General features: G+C 36.3%; 1 protein-coding gene across 1 annotated transcript in view; it reads left to right on the top strand.

Annotated features, from left to right (window-relative positions):
* LOC138326504 (transcription initiation factor TFIID subunit 2-like) overlaps positions 1-17,924 on the top strand; it is a 43,333-nt gene extending 25,409 nt beyond the window's left edge. Inside the window, exons 21-29 of the mRNA XM_069272603.1 lie at positions 1,441-1,580; positions 2,104-2,173; positions 2,464-2,568; positions 3,832-3,931; positions 4,292-4,363; positions 4,852-5,130; positions 5,710-5,838; positions 16,747-16,876; positions 17,205-17,924. Coding sequence (XP_069128704.1) covers positions 1,441-1,580; positions 2,104-2,173; positions 2,464-2,568; positions 3,832-3,931; positions 4,292-4,363; positions 4,852-5,130; positions 5,710-5,838; positions 16,747-16,876; positions 17,205-17,524 — 1,345 coding nt within the window. The 3' untranslated portion in view covers positions 17,525-17,924. The remainder of the gene's footprint in view (positions 1-1,440; positions 1,581-2,103; positions 2,174-2,463; positions 2,569-3,831; positions 3,932-4,291; positions 4,364-4,851; positions 5,131-5,709; positions 5,839-16,746; positions 16,877-17,204) is intronic.
* Positions 17,925-19,561: the final 1,637 nt, after the last annotated feature.

Raw genomic sequence — 19,561 nt, 5'->3', positions numbered from 1 at the left:
TCACTGTCAGGTAAGACCGTCACTGTCAGGTGAGACTGTCACTGTCAAATGAGACCATCACTGTCAGGTAAGACCGTCACTGTCATGTAAGACCATCACTGTCAGGTGAGACTGTCACTGTCAGGTAAGACCATCACTGTCTGACTGTCACTGTCAGATGAGACCATCACTGTCAACTAAGACGTCACTGTCAGGTAAGACCATCACTGTCAGGTGAGACTGTCACTGTCAGGTAAGACAGTCACTGTCAGGTAAGACCATCACTGTCAGGTGAGACCATCACTGTCTGACTGTCACTGTCAGGTGAGACCATTACTGTCAGGTGAGACCGTCACTGTCAGGTAAGACCATCACTGTCAGGTGAGACCATCACTGTCTGACTGTCACTGTCAGGTGAGACCATTACTGTCAGGTGAGACTATCACTGTCAGGTGAAACTGTCACTGTCAGGTGAGACTATCACTGTCAGGTGAGACTGTCACTGTCAGGTGAGACTGTCGCTTTCAGGTGAGAGGGTCACTGTCAGGTAAGACCGTCACTGTCAGGTGAGACTGTCACTGTCAAATGAGACCATCACTGTCAGGTAAGACCGTCACTGTCATGTAAGACCATCACTGTCAGGTGAGACTGTCACTGTCAGGTAAGACCATCACTGTCTGACTGTCACTGTCAGATGAGACCATCACTGTCAACTAAGACCGTCACTGTCAGGTAAGACCATCACTGTCAGGTGAGACTGTCACTGTCAGGTAAGACAGTCACTGTCAGGTAAGACCATCACTGTCAGGTGAGACCATCACTGTCTGACTGTCACTGTCAGGTGAGACCATTACTGTCAGGTGAGACCGTCACTGTCAGGTAAGACCATCACTGTCAGGTAAGACCATCACTGTCAGGTAAGACCATCACTGTCAGGTGAGACTATCACTGTCAGGTGAAACTGTCACTGTCAGGTGAGACTATCACTGTCAGGTGAGACTGTCACTTTTCATAGAAGTATTTGTCAACTTCTCATGGAAGAATTGGTCACATATTCCCCTAAGTGAGACTGTGTCCAATACAAAATAGGTCACTGCAGCCTTCAGTTCGACCTTTTAACTTTATTTAAAAAAAAAAGAATGTTTTATCTCAGATATATCATCTGATTGGCAACTTATCCCTCATAGATAACAATGATAACTTTTGTCTGTCGATTGGTTATATGTTCTTGACAAGCTACTTCTTTGTCATTTTATGGTTATTCCTGACTTCTTAGTTCTTTTAATTCTATTATCTATTCAATATTTACAATGTTACAAGTTTGCTTGACTTCTAATGAAATAAACCCTACTTTACAGAGTAACAAAGAATGATCATCATATCTCTCCTCACAAAGTCAGCAAAGTCAATTTAGGAATGTCAGATGTTGTGTTATTATAGTTGGATATTTTTATTTTCTAGCTGTCTAAAAGCTGTAAGAATCCTACAGAAGTTTGGTCATTTGCCGAGTGATGTGTCCCTGTTTAGGAGTTACATGCAATACGGTGTGTTTAGGGACGTCAGGATTGCTGCTGTGGAAGCCGTAGTAGACTACATTAAAAGTGGGTAGAATTTTTAGATGAATTATTCAAAGAAAGACATTGTAATTTGTGACATAATTTCACGTTTTCATGCAAAATGCCTTTGTTTGGCAATCTAATTTTGTGAGTTATGTTTAAGATCTTTTGTACTTAACGGTATAGTTAAGGTTTTTTGCAACTATTAATTTTGGAGAACTCTGACCATCCACAAAATACACTAAATTTAATCATGAACAAAATTAAATTGGTTAACAGAAAATTAGAAATCATTTGTTTGTTGTGTGTAACATTATTTAAGAATTCATCAATATTTCACATTAAAGTGTTTACCATCAAACCTTGACTTCCAGGTAAATCTGCTTTAGCGACCAGACCGCTTGCTTAATAATTAGACCACTTTCTTAGTGTCCTAAATGGTCAACACATTTACCCTGTTTATATTGACCAGTTGGCTATACTGACCATTTTCTCTTTTGTCTTTCAAAGTTTTAGCAGCTGTGTACAAAATTGATTCCAGCTTTCATGTACACATATATTTTTTCAGCCGATTGTAAACCAGAAGAACTGACCAACCTGATAGAAGTGATAGAGAAAGATCCAGATGTTTACTTTAGGTAAAACCAGGGATTGGGATGCTTTTACTATGACACTGACTTTTATGTAGAGTTATCTGCTCATGCGAGCTTTGCCTGAGAAAATCCTATTGACGAGAACAATTTTCACACTATCTTATTATACAAGGCTCATTATTTAGTCAAATAAAAGACATATTCAGATAACCTCATTGATTACATTATATGTTATGCTACCATTTTGATATGAAATCGTAATTCAAACTAAATGTATTAATGAAGACTGATCAGATGCATTATTTTCATACTTTTATTTAATATTTAATTTTCAGGCACATTGTTATCAGAAAGTTGGTACAGAACCCTCCCTTCAAACGAGGGGAGCACAGCCATCTACACACACAGGCCTTGGTGGAGCGGTTATGGAAACTCATGAAGTAAGTGTTACTGAAATGTCTAAAAAAACATATTGTAGGAAGCTATTTAAGGTTTATGAATAAGGTTACTGTTTATTATTTTGATGTGTTCATGCCTCTAATAATTACATTTGTATAGGTATTCCTTATAAGCCCCCTGCTCTTGAAACTGGAGGGGACTATAGATAGTGTTTGTTCCTGTCCGGAACTGGTTTCCATATGATAACTTGAGAACGAATTGATGGATTTTGATCAAACTTCACACAATGGTAGCATATGGGAAAATACAGCTTGAGATTGAATCTGGGGTCAAAAGATCAACTACAAAGGTCACTGTCACAAAAATAGATTGTTCAAAAAAAATTAGATTCCAGACAATAACTTGAGAACACATTTACAGATTTTGATCAAACTTCACGCCATTGTAGGATATGAAAGAATACAGCTGGGATTGAATTTGGGGTCAAAAGGTCAACTATGAAGGTCACTGTTACTAAGAATAGATTGTTACACAAAATATTAGTTTCCAGATGACAATTTTAGAACACATTAATGGATTTTGAACAAACTTCATACAATGGTATCGTATGCAGGAATACAGCTCGGGATTGAATTTGGGGTCAAAAGGTCAACTACTACAAAGGTAGAAAATAGATTGTTACACAAATTTTCATTCCCAGGCAATAACTTGAGAACACATCAATAGAATCAAACTTCATACAATGATAGCATGACTAAGCAATGATAACTTGCCATAGATTAGAAACTGTAATTAGCAGCAGGGGAAGTGAGTTGCTTGCAACAATTACTGTAAGCTTGTTAAAAAAATGTTTGTTGTTAGCCTATACAAAACATTTAACAAGTCTTTTAATTTAGTATATTCCTAATTTGATACTTGTAGTTATCTTCATTCTTCTTGAGCAATAAAAAGGCTAAAGCACAGCCTGTGTTCCATATAAGATAGTGTTACCCTGTCTTTGTTGCACTGTCTCATTTTCCTGTTATTTTGAATGAAGAGTCAATTTTTATGCCTTTTTGATTAATTTCTGGACAACTTTTTTATTGTCTATGCTACCATAGTCACTGCTAGATAAACATTTACAAAAATTAGCTTCATACAAAATATGGCTTATGATAATTTTGTAATTGTGAATCTCATGTAAAAACATTTTTTTGACATATGTCCGGTGATTATATGCTTCTTGAATTGATTTAAAATTAAATACACTTTAGGTAAGATATCAAATTGAAGAGAAAACTTATATCTTTTGTTGTATTATCCAGCATTACCCTTTCCCACGATAGTCGACTGAGGTGTGACATCGCTGACCTCTACTTCACCTTGTACGGCCGAACACGTCCTACATGCCTTGGTATACCAGAGGTATTGCAACTGAAATGTACCATATTCCCAGCTTTAAGACAAATGTTTTTGATTCATTTATATATGCAGGTGTCCATACATTTAAATTATACACAAAATTATTCAGTTGTCTATTAAACTTAAGAATCATACATATATGGAGGTGTAAGTACACGGCCCCCTTATATTCAAGCATACACAGAAGTTGTCTGTAAAATTTCAAAAATCTTACACAAAGTTAGGGAGGTGTCTGTATATATTCATTTTGCAGTATATTGTACAAAAAAGGTCTGATGTGCATGCTTGTGTAATAATATAAAAATATATTTCATTTTGATCTCCAAGCACAGATAACTCATTAGTCAATATCAATTTCCACAGAGTTTGGTCGTATTCAATCTGAAGGAAAAGAAAGCCAAGTTTAATCCTTCTGTGGTGCCTCTGGAAATGGAGGTAAGTAGATTAAAACTATGATGCATTTCTTGTAATCAAGACAGTTCCAGTAACAAATTGTATTTATTATACAATAGAACCGGCCATTCTCTGCAGCCTATACCTGAATTTTGTTATGTTACTCATTTGAATGCTTATATTATATATATAAACAAACCATCAGAATCAAAGTCTTAATAGAAAAATCCATTTGTTCTTTCAGTAATTGTACTTATCAGGAATTATATGAATGTGAAAACTAGTGTAATAACATTAATGACAAAAACTCATTTTAAATATTTCTCTGGATCAAACAATTATGAAGTCTTCTTTTATATAGAAATAATAATCAAGTCGTATTTTCTGATTTTCAAAGAGCATTGCATCTAATGTGGCATCACATGATCAGATATCTATCTGTCAAAATGCCTGACTCTTATAGCAATAATGATACATAGCAATTTTATTTTTTTATTTTTTTATTAAAACAATGGCATATTCTCACCAAGGCAATGTTTGAAGAAGACGAAGAAGAAGTTGATGACGTGGAGACAGAAAATGTTGCTATGGAAGTTGAAGATGGTGAAATAGTGGATATGACAGAACCATCAGTTTCAGTAGAGACAGACATACCCCATGGAACAAAAAGACGGGCCGATTCACCTCTGGATCTAGGCCCTCACACCTCTCTCGACAGAAATCCCACACTGGAGTCGTCTATCATAGAGGCCAGTACAGAGGGAGGCCAAAGCGAGGATAGTAACACATCATTCAAACTCAAAATCAAGGTCAGATACCTAGTCTGTGATGTTTTAACATGCTATACGTGTAAATAAGTACTGAATGCAATTATCCAAGGTGGTGTTTATATATACCTGTTGGTGAATGTAGTAGATTTATCCCTTTCAGTAATTTTCACCATGCACATGCTGATTATTATTCTGATTGCCTCATGTTATACATTTATCTGCTCCTGTGAATGTATATATATAAACCAATTTCTCATCCGTTTGAGAGATCAAACTCAAAGCTTTGTGAGAAAAATCGTCCCATGAAAACTACTGTTGTTCAACTGTACAAATTATCATGTGTTCACAATGGCAGATAAGTTTCCATTATTGAAATACTCCAGAAGTCATATACAGATCTATGATTATCTAAAACCGACTGTGCTTGATGCATGTTCATGAATGTAAAATATGTATAAAAGCCTATAGAATGCTTTGAGATGCCATTAATTAACATTTCACCATTATTTTCAGAGATGTTTTAACAGATATAATTCCTTTGCACTGAATGATATGCCTGGCATGCCACTGGTATTGTTGTTGTTGATGTTTGTTTTGTGTTTGTGGTTTTGCTAACAGATTGGTGGTGCGTCGTTGGATACTGCCCCATCCTCCCTACCCTCTGTTAAGGAGGAGTTACATCCACCTCCAACACCATCCTCCGCTCAAGTCTCCACATTTAATTCTGAATTCTTCAAATTTGTTGGGGTATAACACGATTTTAATTATTAGCTTAGTGAATACTTGCTTAACTCATAGCTTCTAACTTAATACATGTACAATGAAACGTTTTCTAACAATTTTATTCGTATAAATGACTCAAGTCTGCGTAGATTATATGGTGAAATTCCATCATTTAATCCTAAACTATATGACTAGTTTTATTCTTTCATTCCGCAACACCATCAATAAATTAAAATGTAGCCTCTTTTCTTGTTAGTTAGCTGGGTCCTGTATCAGAGGTACAGGTGTCCTAGTAAGTATGCTGGGTCCTGTATCAGAGGTACAGGTGCCCTAGTTAGTATGCTGGGTCCTGTATCAGAGGTACAGTTGCCCTAGTTAGTTAGCTGGGTCCTGTATCAGAGGTACAGGTGCCCTAGTTAGTTAGCTGGGTCCTGTATCAGAGGTACAGGTGTCCTAGTAAGTATGCTGGGTCCTGTATCAGAGGTACAGGTGCCCTAGTTAGTTAGCTGGGTCCTGTATCAGAGGTACAGGTGCCCTAGTTAGTATGCTGGGTCCTGTATCAGAGGAACAGTTGCCCTAGTTAGTTAGCTGGGTCCTGTATCAGAGGTACAGGTGCCCTAGTTAGTATGCTGGGTCCTGTATCAGAGGTACAGGTGCCCTAGTTAGTTAGCTGGGTCCTGTCATGTATCAGAGGTACAGGTGCCCAATAATAATCAGTGTCTGTCTGTCCGTCCATCTACCAGTCCACATTTAGTTTCCAATGATTTCCTCACAAACCTTTTGGGCCTCTATCGTTATGAAATTGCACTTGGTAATAGCTGATATTATAATGTATGCAATAGGGGTTTAAACCAATTAGTGGGGGGCGTGGCCCTTTCTGACAGACATCAGTTGCCTAGTTGATACCTTAACTATAGGAAACATAATAATGGAGAAAATGGAATAAATAATAATGGAAGAAATAATTTTGGGGGTAGCATAAAAATACCTGACGTTAAAACTCCTATCCTATTAACAATTTTGTATCTCCAGTGGGTGTATCATATTGATACAGAAATGAGATCAGATTGAGAAGAAATATATCATCAGAATTTTTAGTTCCATTTCAAAGGAGGGGTATCACTTTGGGCCGTTTTACGGCCACTCAGTGTTAAGCAAAATATTTTGTATGAAGACACATTAGGGTCAGCTGCATATTTATGCTATTCAGAATATCCGATTTTTTCTGCGCTCATTGTAATTTCAGAGGTCAAAGGGTGAAAATTCACATTTTCATTATTTAAGTCCTAATTAAAGATTAGAATACAGATAACATTTTTTGAAGGTTTTGCTTATAAATATTGGGTTAGTGAAGTTCAGTTCAGAAAACTGATGAAAAATTCAAAAAATGAAACTGATGTATATTACTGCTTAAGGCAAGTGAAGAAATTTAATTTGCAGGTATTCAGATGAGTAGACATAAAAAACAAGTGTTAGCTACCGAAAAAGCTAAGAAGGCTACCATACAGTATTGTTTATTAGGAAGCAATGATAGGAAAGCTTGACAAATTGTTCTTTTCACAGTTACCTAGGGTAGCTGCCATAGTTCTTATTCTCATTTTTGAATAATGATAATTCAAATGCTTTCACATTCAATGTAAAAGATTATCAACTTCATGATATTCATGAAAGGGCCACTAGGCTACCTTTCCGAAACAAAAAATTAAAAATCTTTTTATAACAATTATAATATAATAAATTGAAGTTTTGCCTTGTGGCGCAGAAATGGTCAACTAACCCATTGTAATTATGACGACGCCAGGAACATAATACAACCTGCGATATGAAACTTAACCTTTTATTTATTTCAATAAAGTTGTTCATAATGTGAAGAGGGCCTTTTCCTTATGCTAACAAGTTTTCCGTCAAATATACACTATACTGATATACATTTACATGTACTTGGACAAGTTGGTGAAATACATAGTATACAAGCATAACTTTTCGGTTAAAACTGTACTTTACTTTAGCGCATACAGATCCACAAATATCCCCTAAGTAAAGCCTAACTTTGTTTCAGCATCTCCCATGTACCGACAGTTTTTACAAGTAGGTCATGGCCATCTAGCGTACAGTACCAGTTAGGCTATATCTAGATGCTCCACATGCTCCCGGCAATGTTTCTATTCAGTACGTGTCGCGACGCCTTATGTGATTTCTGAGAATAATGTCCAACAACCAGAAAAAACATTCAGACTTCTCTGGGTTTATCTAATGATAATTTGTTTGCAATGATTTCCCCACTGGTACCCCTACACACATGAAATCTTCAACAACAAGTAACCAATTTTTTGTTGGCCCTGCAGGTCGGGCGTTAGAATTGTACCTGCTGCCCCTATTGCATGATCATAAAAGGTGACTAAATTTAGGATCTTATCTTTTCTATTCTTCCTAACTTACTTTATCTTTCCCAATGCCTCCATTGGCACCGCCTCACTTTTGGCCTTGAGATGAGCGTTCGCCCCTGTGAGGAAGGCTCTGGGTTCTGTCCCCTGGCCGAGACAGACCAAAGTCTATAAAAGTTGTAGTTTCCGCTCCTGCTTAGCGTTCAGCATAAGGGGAGTGGGACGACTGGTTTGCCCGTTGTCAGTATAATGTGACCGGGTGGGGAGTGTTGTTTGGTGTCTTCAGTTGCATGCTTCAGTGATATAGCACTATAAAAAGGGCAACAGTTCCACAGTCTCCCAAAACACGCACCTCGCACAACATTCACGCAACACACTGCATACATAGGAGGCCATAGCTGTTAATAGGACGTTAATTAATCAAACAAACAACACACGTAAATCATTTGGGAAAGCCAATCAAAGTGCAGTGATAGGGAAGGCCACGCGCCCTGCGCCATACGCGCATTTGTTGGATAAATGACGCATCAAAAAACATACTTAGACATTTTGATTGATCATCGGTAAGATATTATGGTTTTTGAGACGGACCCCGGTTTCTAAACACGATGACGTAAGGTCTTTTTTTATTGGTTCCCCCACCCGCTGATTTGTCAAATGTATACAGAGGTTATATGTATTACAAACCACTAATGCATTGAAATATCGAGTTTTGTTTATCGTTTTTTAAGAAAATGTAACTATTTATCATGTTCTGCCTTCGAGTGTAAGCGTTTTTCATCTAAATAAGCGACTTGTCACGTGACCCTCAGCAATGGTATAAGCGGTCCGATGTAAACAAAGATGTCATAACGCAAAATCTGATACTGTTCAGGGAGTTCCCTGCGTTAGAACCTAGATGTAAATCTGATACTGTACTTGCTGGTCGAAATCATCTATGAGAGATAATTTCCATTCTTTTCACTCAACAGCTTGAAAGCGAAAGAGACAATTTCTTTAGCTTCCCCCCGATGTGGTCGATCACATTCACGTAACTTTATCTGAAGAACACCTGAACAACGCAACCACGTGCATTACGCTAGTAATCTTCAACATCCCTTCCGTATTTGGAGACAGAAACAGTAAAATTCGTAAGCGTTCATTTCGTTTTGTTTCTATATTAAATAAATTGGTCTTTGGGTCGGTATATGAACTACATACCACTTATGTTTCTGATTTTGTATTTGACAAACAATGACGCATGAAGTGAACTAGGTAACATGTCTGTGTATTTCTGCTAACATACATATAATCAATGTTTTGTTTTACAACAAGAAAAAAAAAGTTTAATATTACTTCTAATTTTGAAGCAGTTTCTGGTTAAATTATCAGTTAACAAATTCATCTGCTAGCATTATTTACTTATTTGCTGAATCAACAGTACACTGACTAATGAGTGACTAATAAAACATTGGTGATACATGCTGATGTTAATTTTTGTTTTCGCCTCAATGTCCCTAGAAAATGTTGTTTTGGCGCATTGTCTGATCAAATGTCCCATTGAAATTTTTAGCCCACCATCATCAGATGGTGGGCTATTCAAATCGCCTTTCGTCCGTGGTCCGTCGTCCGTCCGTCCTTCCGTCCGTCCGTCCGTCCGTCCGTCCGTCCGTTAACAATTCTTGTTACCGCTATTTCTCAGAAAGTACAGAAGGGAGCTTTCTCAAATTTCACATGTAGGTTCCCCTAGGGCCCTAGTTGTGCATATTGCATTTTGGGACCAATCGGTCAACAAGATGTGGCCGACTGGCGGCCATCTTGGATTTTGATAGTTAAAGTTTGTTACCGCTATTTCTCAGAAAGTTTTGAAGGGATCTTTCTCAAATTTCACATGTAGGTTCCCCTAGGGCCCTAGTTGTGCATATTGCATTTTGGGACCAATCGGTCAACAAGATGGCCGACTGGCGGCCATCTTGGATTTTGATAGTTAAAGTTTGTTACCGCTATTTCTCAGAAAGTACTTAAGGGATCTGTCTCAAATTTCACATGTAGGTTCCCCTAGGGCCCTAGTTGTGCATATTGCATTTTGGGACCAATCGGTCAACAAGATGGCCGACTGGCGGCCATCTTGGATTTTGATAGTTAAAGTTTGTTACCGCTATTTCTCAGAAAGTTTTGAAGGGATCTTTCTCAAATTTCATATGTTGGTTCTCCTAGGGCCCTAGTTGTGCATATTGCATTTTGGGACCAATCGGTCAACAAGATGGCCGACTGGCGGCCATCTTGGATTTTGATAGTTTAAAGTTTGTTACCGCTATTTCTCAGAAAGTTTTGAAGGGATCTTTCTCAAATTTCATATGTTGGTTCTCCTAGGGCCCTAGTTGTGCATATTGCATTTTGGGACCAATCGGTCAACAAGATGGCCGACTGGCGGCCATCTTGGATTTTGATAGTTAAAGTTGTTACTTGTTCGCTATTTCTCAGAAAGTTTTGAAGGGATCTTTCTCAAATTTCATATGTTGGTTCTCCTAGGGCCCTAGTTGTGCATATTGCATTTTGGGACCAATCGGTCAACAAGATGGCCGACTGGCGGCCATCTTGGATTTTGATAGTTAAAGTTTGTTACCGCTATTTCTCAGAAAGTACTTAAGGGATCTTTCTCAAATATCATATGTTGGTTCTCCTAGGGCCCTAGTTGTGCATATTGCATTTTGGGACCAATCGGTCAACAATGATGGCCGACCGGCGGCCATCTTGGATTTTGATAGTTAAAGTTTGTTACCGCTATTTCCCAGAAAGTACTGAAGGGATCTTTCTCAAATTTCATATATAGGTTCCCCTAGGGCCCTAGTTGTGCATATTGCATTTTGGGACCAATCAGTCAACAAGATGGCCGACCGACTGACGGCCATCTTGGATTTTGATAGTTAAAGTTTGTTACCGCTATTTCTCAGAAAGTACTGAAGGGATCTCTCTCAAATTTCATATGCATGTTCCCCTTGAACCCTAGTTGTGCATATTGCATTTTGGGAGTGATCGGTCAACAAGATAGCCGACTGGCGGCCATCTTGGATTTTGATAGTTAAAGTTTGTTAACACTATTTCCCAGAAAGTACTGAAGGAATCTTTCTCAAATTTTATATGTAGGTTCCCCTACGACCCTAGTTGTGCATATTGCATTTTGGGACAGATCGGTCAGCAAGATGATCGACAGGTAGCCATCTTGAATTTTGATAATTGAAGTTTGTTACTGCTACATATCTCAGAAAGTACTGAAAAGATCTTTCTCAAGGTTCATATATAGTATGTAGTAAAAGTTTGAAAAGCAGGGAAAAGATCCCTCTTTCTGTTGTCAGACATAGATCATTCTTTGGTGGGCGCCAAGATCCCTCTGGGATCTCTTGTTTTATTTCAAGGGGACATAGTCGCATAGTAACAAATCTCCTTCCCTATCACTGAAGTGAACTGTGTTTAATTATGTTTATTCAAAAATACTTGAATAAAATAACATAGCATAACATAACAAAACATTATTCTTATTTTACTCTTTAGTGATACATGTCCATCTGAACGTATGCATTTTGATATGTTTTTACATACCGTAAATCTGTTCAATTGCAAATTTACTTGAAACATGCAGTCCGCTAATTATGTCATGTTCATCATTAGATGTTTTGCAACACTACGGTCAATTAGACAGAATTGTAACCCTAAATCTGACGACAAAGTTGTCAAGAGCTTTATATATCTGCCATTGCAGCTAGTTAATATATGCCCGGTATTATTTCACTGCTTCTTGATAATCTCAATTCTTCAACATTTTGAGTCTGCTGTGGATGACTAGCAAATATTGGGTCCTGTTATTTTAGAATTTAACAAAATATGCAATAATTTCAATAAAAAGTTATAGAGTCCTCTAACATAAACTTAAAGAATTTTGTTAAGTTCAAGTCAGTTGTGGAGTCTTGTTTACAAGTAATTTGAGTTAATATATTAGCATCATTTTTAATCTTTTTATTTTTAATTTTTATCAATATTTTAAGCTCATGTTTCCAGTTTTTAAATCAGAGATAATAATTGTCTTAATAAAATCTAGCCTTATTAGTGATTACACTTGTCTCTTAAACTTCATATACACACATGTATATTATGTACAAATGTATTGTGTATGCATGATTGTGTAACAGGAGAGGAGAAAATGTAGCGGCCAGACCGGGATTCAAACCCGGGACCCTCAGAACACTAGCCGAGTGCTCTACCGACTGAGCTACCTGGTCTCCGATGATTGACCCAGTCCAATCCTGCTACACTCCTCCCTCCTTTCTCGAAGTCTTCGCCCTCGAAGACATACGAGAATCTTCCAAATACCACCAACGTGGGTTATTTAGTTGGGCGCCAATTTTGTAACAGGAGAGGAGAAAAATAAGCGGCCAGACCGGGATTCAAACCCGGGACCCTCAGAACACTAGCCGAGTGCTCTACCGACTGAGCTACCTGGTCACCGATGATCGACCCAGTCCAATCCCGCTACAATTGTATCTCTATATTGATTAGCTACTGTTGTAGCTGATTAGCTACTGTTGTAGCAGAGTCAGTCAGAAGGTGATATCTTTTCCTCTACAACAGTAGCTATATATTAATTGATTACATCAATATGCTAATTCATTGTCATGTATGTTACACACTATACAAAATCCTACATGTATACTGTTATGTTTTGTGATGTGACACTCCATTACCACGGTATCAATATGGACAATTTGGCAAATTAAATCTGTTACACCTACTGAATTAAATGCATTAAATTGTATGTCATAAAATTAGAAAATAATGCTAGCAGTTAATTTTTGTCAACTTCGAATTTGAAAAGGAAACTGCTCCAAAATATAAAGTAATGTTCTTGTTCTTGTAATAAAATAAAACATCTATATCACATACGTTAGCAGAAATACACAGAGACACTAAGTTCACTTCATGTGTAATTTATTTACTGTAGACAGGTATAAGCAAAACGAAATGAACACTTACGATTTTTTTCTGTTTCTGTGTCCAAATACGAATGGAATGTTGTAGGCCTTGATTATTGCCACACGGGTCGTGTTGGGGAAGTACCCGGGTACCCGTCAAAATACACGTAGGAACCATGTGTAGGCTTCCCGGCCGGGCATCCGTCAAAATACTGACGAAACATACTGCTGAGTGTTAGATGTCTATATAAACGTAAAATTCAGTAACAAGAAGTACAAAATAGCACTCTTTTGTTCTATTTTACTCACAAAGGATGACACTTCATCTGCTAACGACATGTTCACAAGCAACATTGTTGCAATTCTTATTTCCCATGATCGGAGAAGTGATCATGAATGGCGCACATGTTTACTTTCACTATCGGTATGCTGTATATGACAACACCAGAGGCTATCCGAATGAAGACTACGTCACTCTTTTGTACTTCCTGTTGCGCATGTGCGGTAAACAACATCTGTCACGGACATTCTGGGCTCTGTCAGCTTGTTACATTACGTTACCGATTGGTATTAAATTGATATACCAATGCCATTTGCAGTATTGGAGAATAAATCTCTCACATTTCATTATGATTACATTGAAATTTGCTCCATCTGCAGATCGCCCCAAACAACATCGGTAAATTGTACCACTAAGCTAACTCACGAAGTTGATACGTTCACATAGGAATACGTTCACATACTGTAGGAATACATGTCGAGTATCTAGGTACGGATCGGATACTTAAATTCGGGTCACGAGGACAAAATTTAGTACCCATACCAACCCTACTTATACATACTTAAATCCTGTCAATTCCTTTATTTAGTGTTATCTAAACTAGAAGTTCATCCTATATGCAAATGATTGGCGAGAATTTAGGTCATCGATCGCTATCATTCATGCAAATTATTCTCACTATTTTCCATTAATAGACAATGATATTATAGCTTTGGACACATTTTTGAAACTATAACACTTAAGGAAATACTACAGATTTTTTTTCATGCAATCATAATTACACCATGACAGCATATTTGCTTTAGAAAGTAGATTTTATGGACTTGAGGTGTAGTACTTTTTCACGCTAGGTGGTGTCGTAGTCGAAAAGGCATTTCCAGTATTTCCGGTATCGCAGGCAATGACAATACGCTGTAAGGCTATATAGCCTTAAGCGTGATGAAAAATTCAAAAAATGAAACTGATGTATATTACTGCATAAGGACATGACATGATCTGCTGAAGATGATTACATCCTAGGGTCAAATTGGCTAGGTCACGTGCATAAATTAGGTCATATTCAATGAATGGTATCATCTGTCCACAAAGCATATGCTGTTTTCCCATGTTTAAAGCAGGATTTTTAATCATTTAGACTTGTTTTAAAGAGCTTTATTTAAACAACGCCTTCACTAGGGTAGGATGCTAGAATTATGCCTGCTGCTCCACTGCATGATTGTGAAAAGCAATTAAATTTGGAATCTTAATTTCGCGGTTATTGAGATTAAAATAGTTTACATTTTCAACCATTTCAAAGCTTTAGAGTAATGTTTAGCACTTGATTTGTATTTTGTCACGATCTGCTTTAGATAATTACATCCTAGGGTCACATTTGCTGGGTCACATGTATAAATTAGGTCACATTTTCAATGAATGTTATTGTCTGTCAATTAAGTATCTTTTGGATTTTTCATGTTTAAAGAAAGTGTTTAAGCTGTTTAAATTTGTTGTAGGAGAAAATATTAAGCAACACTTACATTGCAAGTATGATGTTAGAATTGTGCCTGCTGCCTCATTGCATGATCGGAAAAGGCGACTAAATCTGGGATTTCAATTCTAGTGGCTACCTAGATCAAAACATATTGGATTTCTGTCTCGAATATCAAAGAGAAGGTTTCTTTCTCAGGAAAACTTTCCTATCACTACAAACCAGTTAATAATAATAAGATAATACTCTCTTATGCTGACCACTAGATGTTAATTACATGATATTGTTTGCTGAAGCCACGAGATAAAGGTTCCATATTTAGTCGCCTTTTACGATCATGCAATGGAGCAGCAGGCACAATTCTAATAAAATGCTTGTGATGCAGGTGTTGCTTGAGATTATCTCATAAGACAAACTTAAATAGCTTAAAAACTTGCTTTAAATATAGAAAATCAAGAAGATACATAATTGACAGAATATACCTTTCATTGAATATGACCTGATTAATCCCCGTCACCCAGCTCATATGACCCAATCCCCGTCACCCAGCTCATATGACCCTAATCTGCCATCATATTAACTAGATCATTACAGAACCTAACTAAAGCTCTACACGTCACTCTGAAGCTATGGAATGGTTGAAATGTAAACTATTTTAATCTATGTAACCATGAAATTAAGATTCCAAATTTAGTCGCCTTTCACAATCATGCAGTGGAGCAGCAGGCATAATTCTAACATCTCACCTCAGTGAAGGCGTTGCTTGAAATTAAGCTCATAAAACAAGTCTAAAAGATTTAAAATCCTGCTTTAAACATGGGAAAACAGCGTATGCTTATGGAATATGACCTAATTTATGCACGTCACCGAGCCAATTGACCCTAGGATGTAATCATCTTCAGCAGATCATGTCAAGATCCTTTTTGAAAAACCCTAGTTTTCAGCAAAAATATTAAAGTTTTTAATGCTAAAATAGAATAAATGCATAACTAGGTCACTGTGACCTACTTTTTGAATTTTTCATAGTTTTCTGACCTGAACTTCACAAACCCAATATTTACAGGCAAAACCTGCAAAAAATGTTATCTATATTCTAATTTTTAATCAATCAGAACTTAAATAATGAAAATGTGAATTTTCACCCTTTGACCTTTGACCTCTGAAATTACCAAGATCGCAGAAAAAATCGGATACTCTGATTAACATACAATATGCAACTGACCGTAATGTATCTTCATGCAAAATATTTTGCTTATCACTGAGTGGTAGTAAAAACGGCCCAAAGTGATACCCTTCCTTGGTCCTGTTAACATCGCTGAATTAAAACTGTTACAAGTTTGAGAATGACGTACTAATTAGCTAACATTATATGAATTTGTTTGCATGGTTTGATACTTACTTTCCTCCTGACTTTGAATTATCTTTATTTATTGTTTTGTTTACTGTGGATGCAAGAATCTTTCTTTATCAAAAAGATTTTCAACATTTGAAGATTAATTACTTTTATTAGTAAATTAAACAGAGAACTAAGACAAAAAAAAAAAAAAAATTTAAATAATTATCATAGACACATTAAGTGTAGCAAAAAATGGCTTTTTCAATCATCAAATTATTATAAAAGTGACTAAACAATGAAAAAGTTTGTAGCATACAAAACAGATAATCGGGTATGCATGTACATGTTTTCCTGTCCTTAGTGCACTTGCAGAAATTCATATTTTAAATGATTTTATACAGCTCTGTATTTGTTTTTAGAAGATGGTAAAGAATAATATGGAATTAAATGAATGGTAAGAGATGATATTAATGTATATTTGTGATAACAAAGAGTCTAAGCATATGTTACTTCAACAGATGAAACAAGAGGAGGACTCTGTGTCGAAGATGTCGTCTATTCCCCCTCCCCAGACAGCTGGCTCCGTTTCCATGGATACCATAGGTCGACTGAGTGAGGATTCCTCATCTCCTATTCACTACAGCTCTGGTGAGCCATACAAATAATAGATCATTCTTTGATGCCCACTTAATGAAACATGAATAATGGGTATTTAGTATGACTCATGTGTTTCCTGTTCTGTCGCATCATGTCCAAGTACCATTTAATCATAATAAACTGTGGATATTTTGAAATATGAATTCAAAACCCAAGTGAGTGTTTAGGATAATAAGTTGCACCACAAAAAAGAGATGATGTGAATAAAGGTTCAGTTCCTATTCAATAATCTTCTAAAGCATAAACAATTGTAAAAGGTCAAAACAAATACAAGATAATCATGCTATTATGAATAAAACATTTATCAAATTGTTTTCAGATACAAAAGGAGGAAGCAAACCTCCGATGTCATTCGCAGGACTGTTGCCCGGATCTCAAACATCTGGAGGCGAAGTGTCAATGCAATCTAATCCAGAGGATCCATCTTCATCTGGCAAATCACACAAGTCAAAGAAAAAGAAGAAGAAAAATAAACACAAACATAAGCACAAACACAAGCATGATAAATCAGACCGTGACCGCGAATCATCAGACCGACCCAAGGACGCCGGAGGACAATACAGCTCAGAGACAAGTACTGTTAATTCTCCTATAGTGAAACTTGATCCTCCAAGCTCACCGGAGTTTGAAATCATATGAAGACAACGTGGAAATGTCTCTGTCCATATAAGTATGGAATGTTAACTGGTTTATCGGAAGGTAATTTTACTTAAGCTATTAAGAATCTGCAGTGGACAGATCTGAAACATCCTTGTAAAACACCAGTGATAATGTTTGCTGAATCTGAGTATTAGGAGATGAAAAGTTGTGGTATATGAGAGCGTGAGGAACTGTATTTTGAGCATCATGTTAATCAACAAGACTTAAAAGTCACTGTCATTTTAAGTTACAGAATATCGTATTGAAAATACTTGAAAGGATCAAAATAAATCATCCTGTCATACATTTCAAATGCTATGTATCATGTCATCAACATTTGTGATTGTGTGATGTATTGACTCGAATGTCATAAGGATAATACAATCGTAAACAAACTTAACATTCAGGCTTTGCCTTTTATTTGTAGTTCATCTACCAATAGTGAACTTAAGCAGTGGTACAATTTCTACAGTAGTCTGATTCTATACCAGTGTAATTTATCATTGAGCTTTCTACTTAATACATAGAAACCATGCCTTCCAGAAGACATTGGTATGGTTTTAACATCCTATTAAAGATGCTCCACCCCGACAGAACATAAATGATAATTATCGTTTGAACAATAATTGGTGTTTAATTGTGTACAGTGTGTATATGTTTAATCAACACAAAAAGTAATATAAAATAATTTATTTTGCCTTTAGTGCATGCACAATCATTACTTCATTCCATATAGGATATAGTGCCACGGAATTTTTTCCGGATGCAATTAATTATTTTTCAAATTTTTAACTTGAAGTAAAATTAGAAGCTCAAACTTTTCAATGATGGTAATGGTGTAAAGTAGGTAACTCTTGTAACTGAAGAAAAATACTAAATCGTCTGCTCCTGTTTTTAGCACGATGGAGCGTAGCTCCATCGTAGCTTATAGCATACCCCCTAGTTTTGAAAATCACCTTGTGAACAGGATATCTCAAGTTATACACCATTAACAGCAATGAAATTTGGCACAGACATGTAGTTATAGATAAGGACAGAACTGATAAAACTTGGCGACAAACAGACATAAACTGTATTTTTGAGGAATTAAAATATATTTCATTCCTTCTTTGTCTATAGTAATATTTAAATGAGAAACACAATGCATTATGGGAAATTATATGGCCGACGGTACCACTTCATACAAAAGAAATATAGTTTAAGAAAAGATTAAGGCAATTAAGAAATATTCATTATTTTTCTATTCTTTAATATGTTACTCAAAGTGTCATGACATCATAATTACCTGTGTTGGATAATCTATATTCCCTGGACAGTGTCGCAAGTCAGGTGCCCTAGTTTCATCTAGATGCTGTTTATAGGCCTATATGTGTGTGTAAATGTGTTACATATACCATTTACTGTTAAAGGGAAAAACAATGGTTGAGAGTTAATTAATGTATTTTGTTATCAAGGCCCTTGGAAAGCCCTCCTCCAGCAGGTATATTTTAAAAGTCTAGTCAACTTAACACTTTGATTATACATAGTTGTACATGTGTGATATCGATAAGCAATCATACAGGAAAAATTTCCCCAATTATTTTTTATCATATAACAATATTCTGATAAATTTGAATAAAAAGCTTTGTTAAATTTTGAATTTTATTAAATTTTCTAATATTAAAGTTAAGTTGATGCTATTTGAATTGGTCCCAACAATATTCTGACTAAGAAGATGCTGCTTCTGCATACGCTCACACTAAAATCCTGCACAGAAAAAAAAAACCTTTTCTGTACAAATCAATATTTTTATAAAACTGTTGATCTATATATAACTTAACATTTGATGAATGACATCTGTCTTGAAAGAATTTTATGATTGTTTTAATACCAACATTGATAACAATTAAATACCAGTGGTCATTTTAATTGTCCTAATCAATTAGTTTAAACAGTGCATATGAGTGATAACCAAGAATAATAGTCAAAACCAATCATTGAACATTAATAACTGAACCATCGTGCTACGAGGCCATTGGCCTCTTGTTTGATAGTAAA

This window comes from Argopecten irradians, chromosome 6 (genome assembly GCF_041381155.1).
Source record: "Argopecten irradians isolate NY chromosome 6, Ai_NY, whole genome shotgun sequence".
Taxonomy (NCBI): domain Eukaryota; kingdom Metazoa; phylum Mollusca; class Bivalvia; order Pectinida; family Pectinidae; genus Argopecten; species Argopecten irradians.
This window is presented reverse-complemented; position numbering and strand designations above follow the sequence as displayed.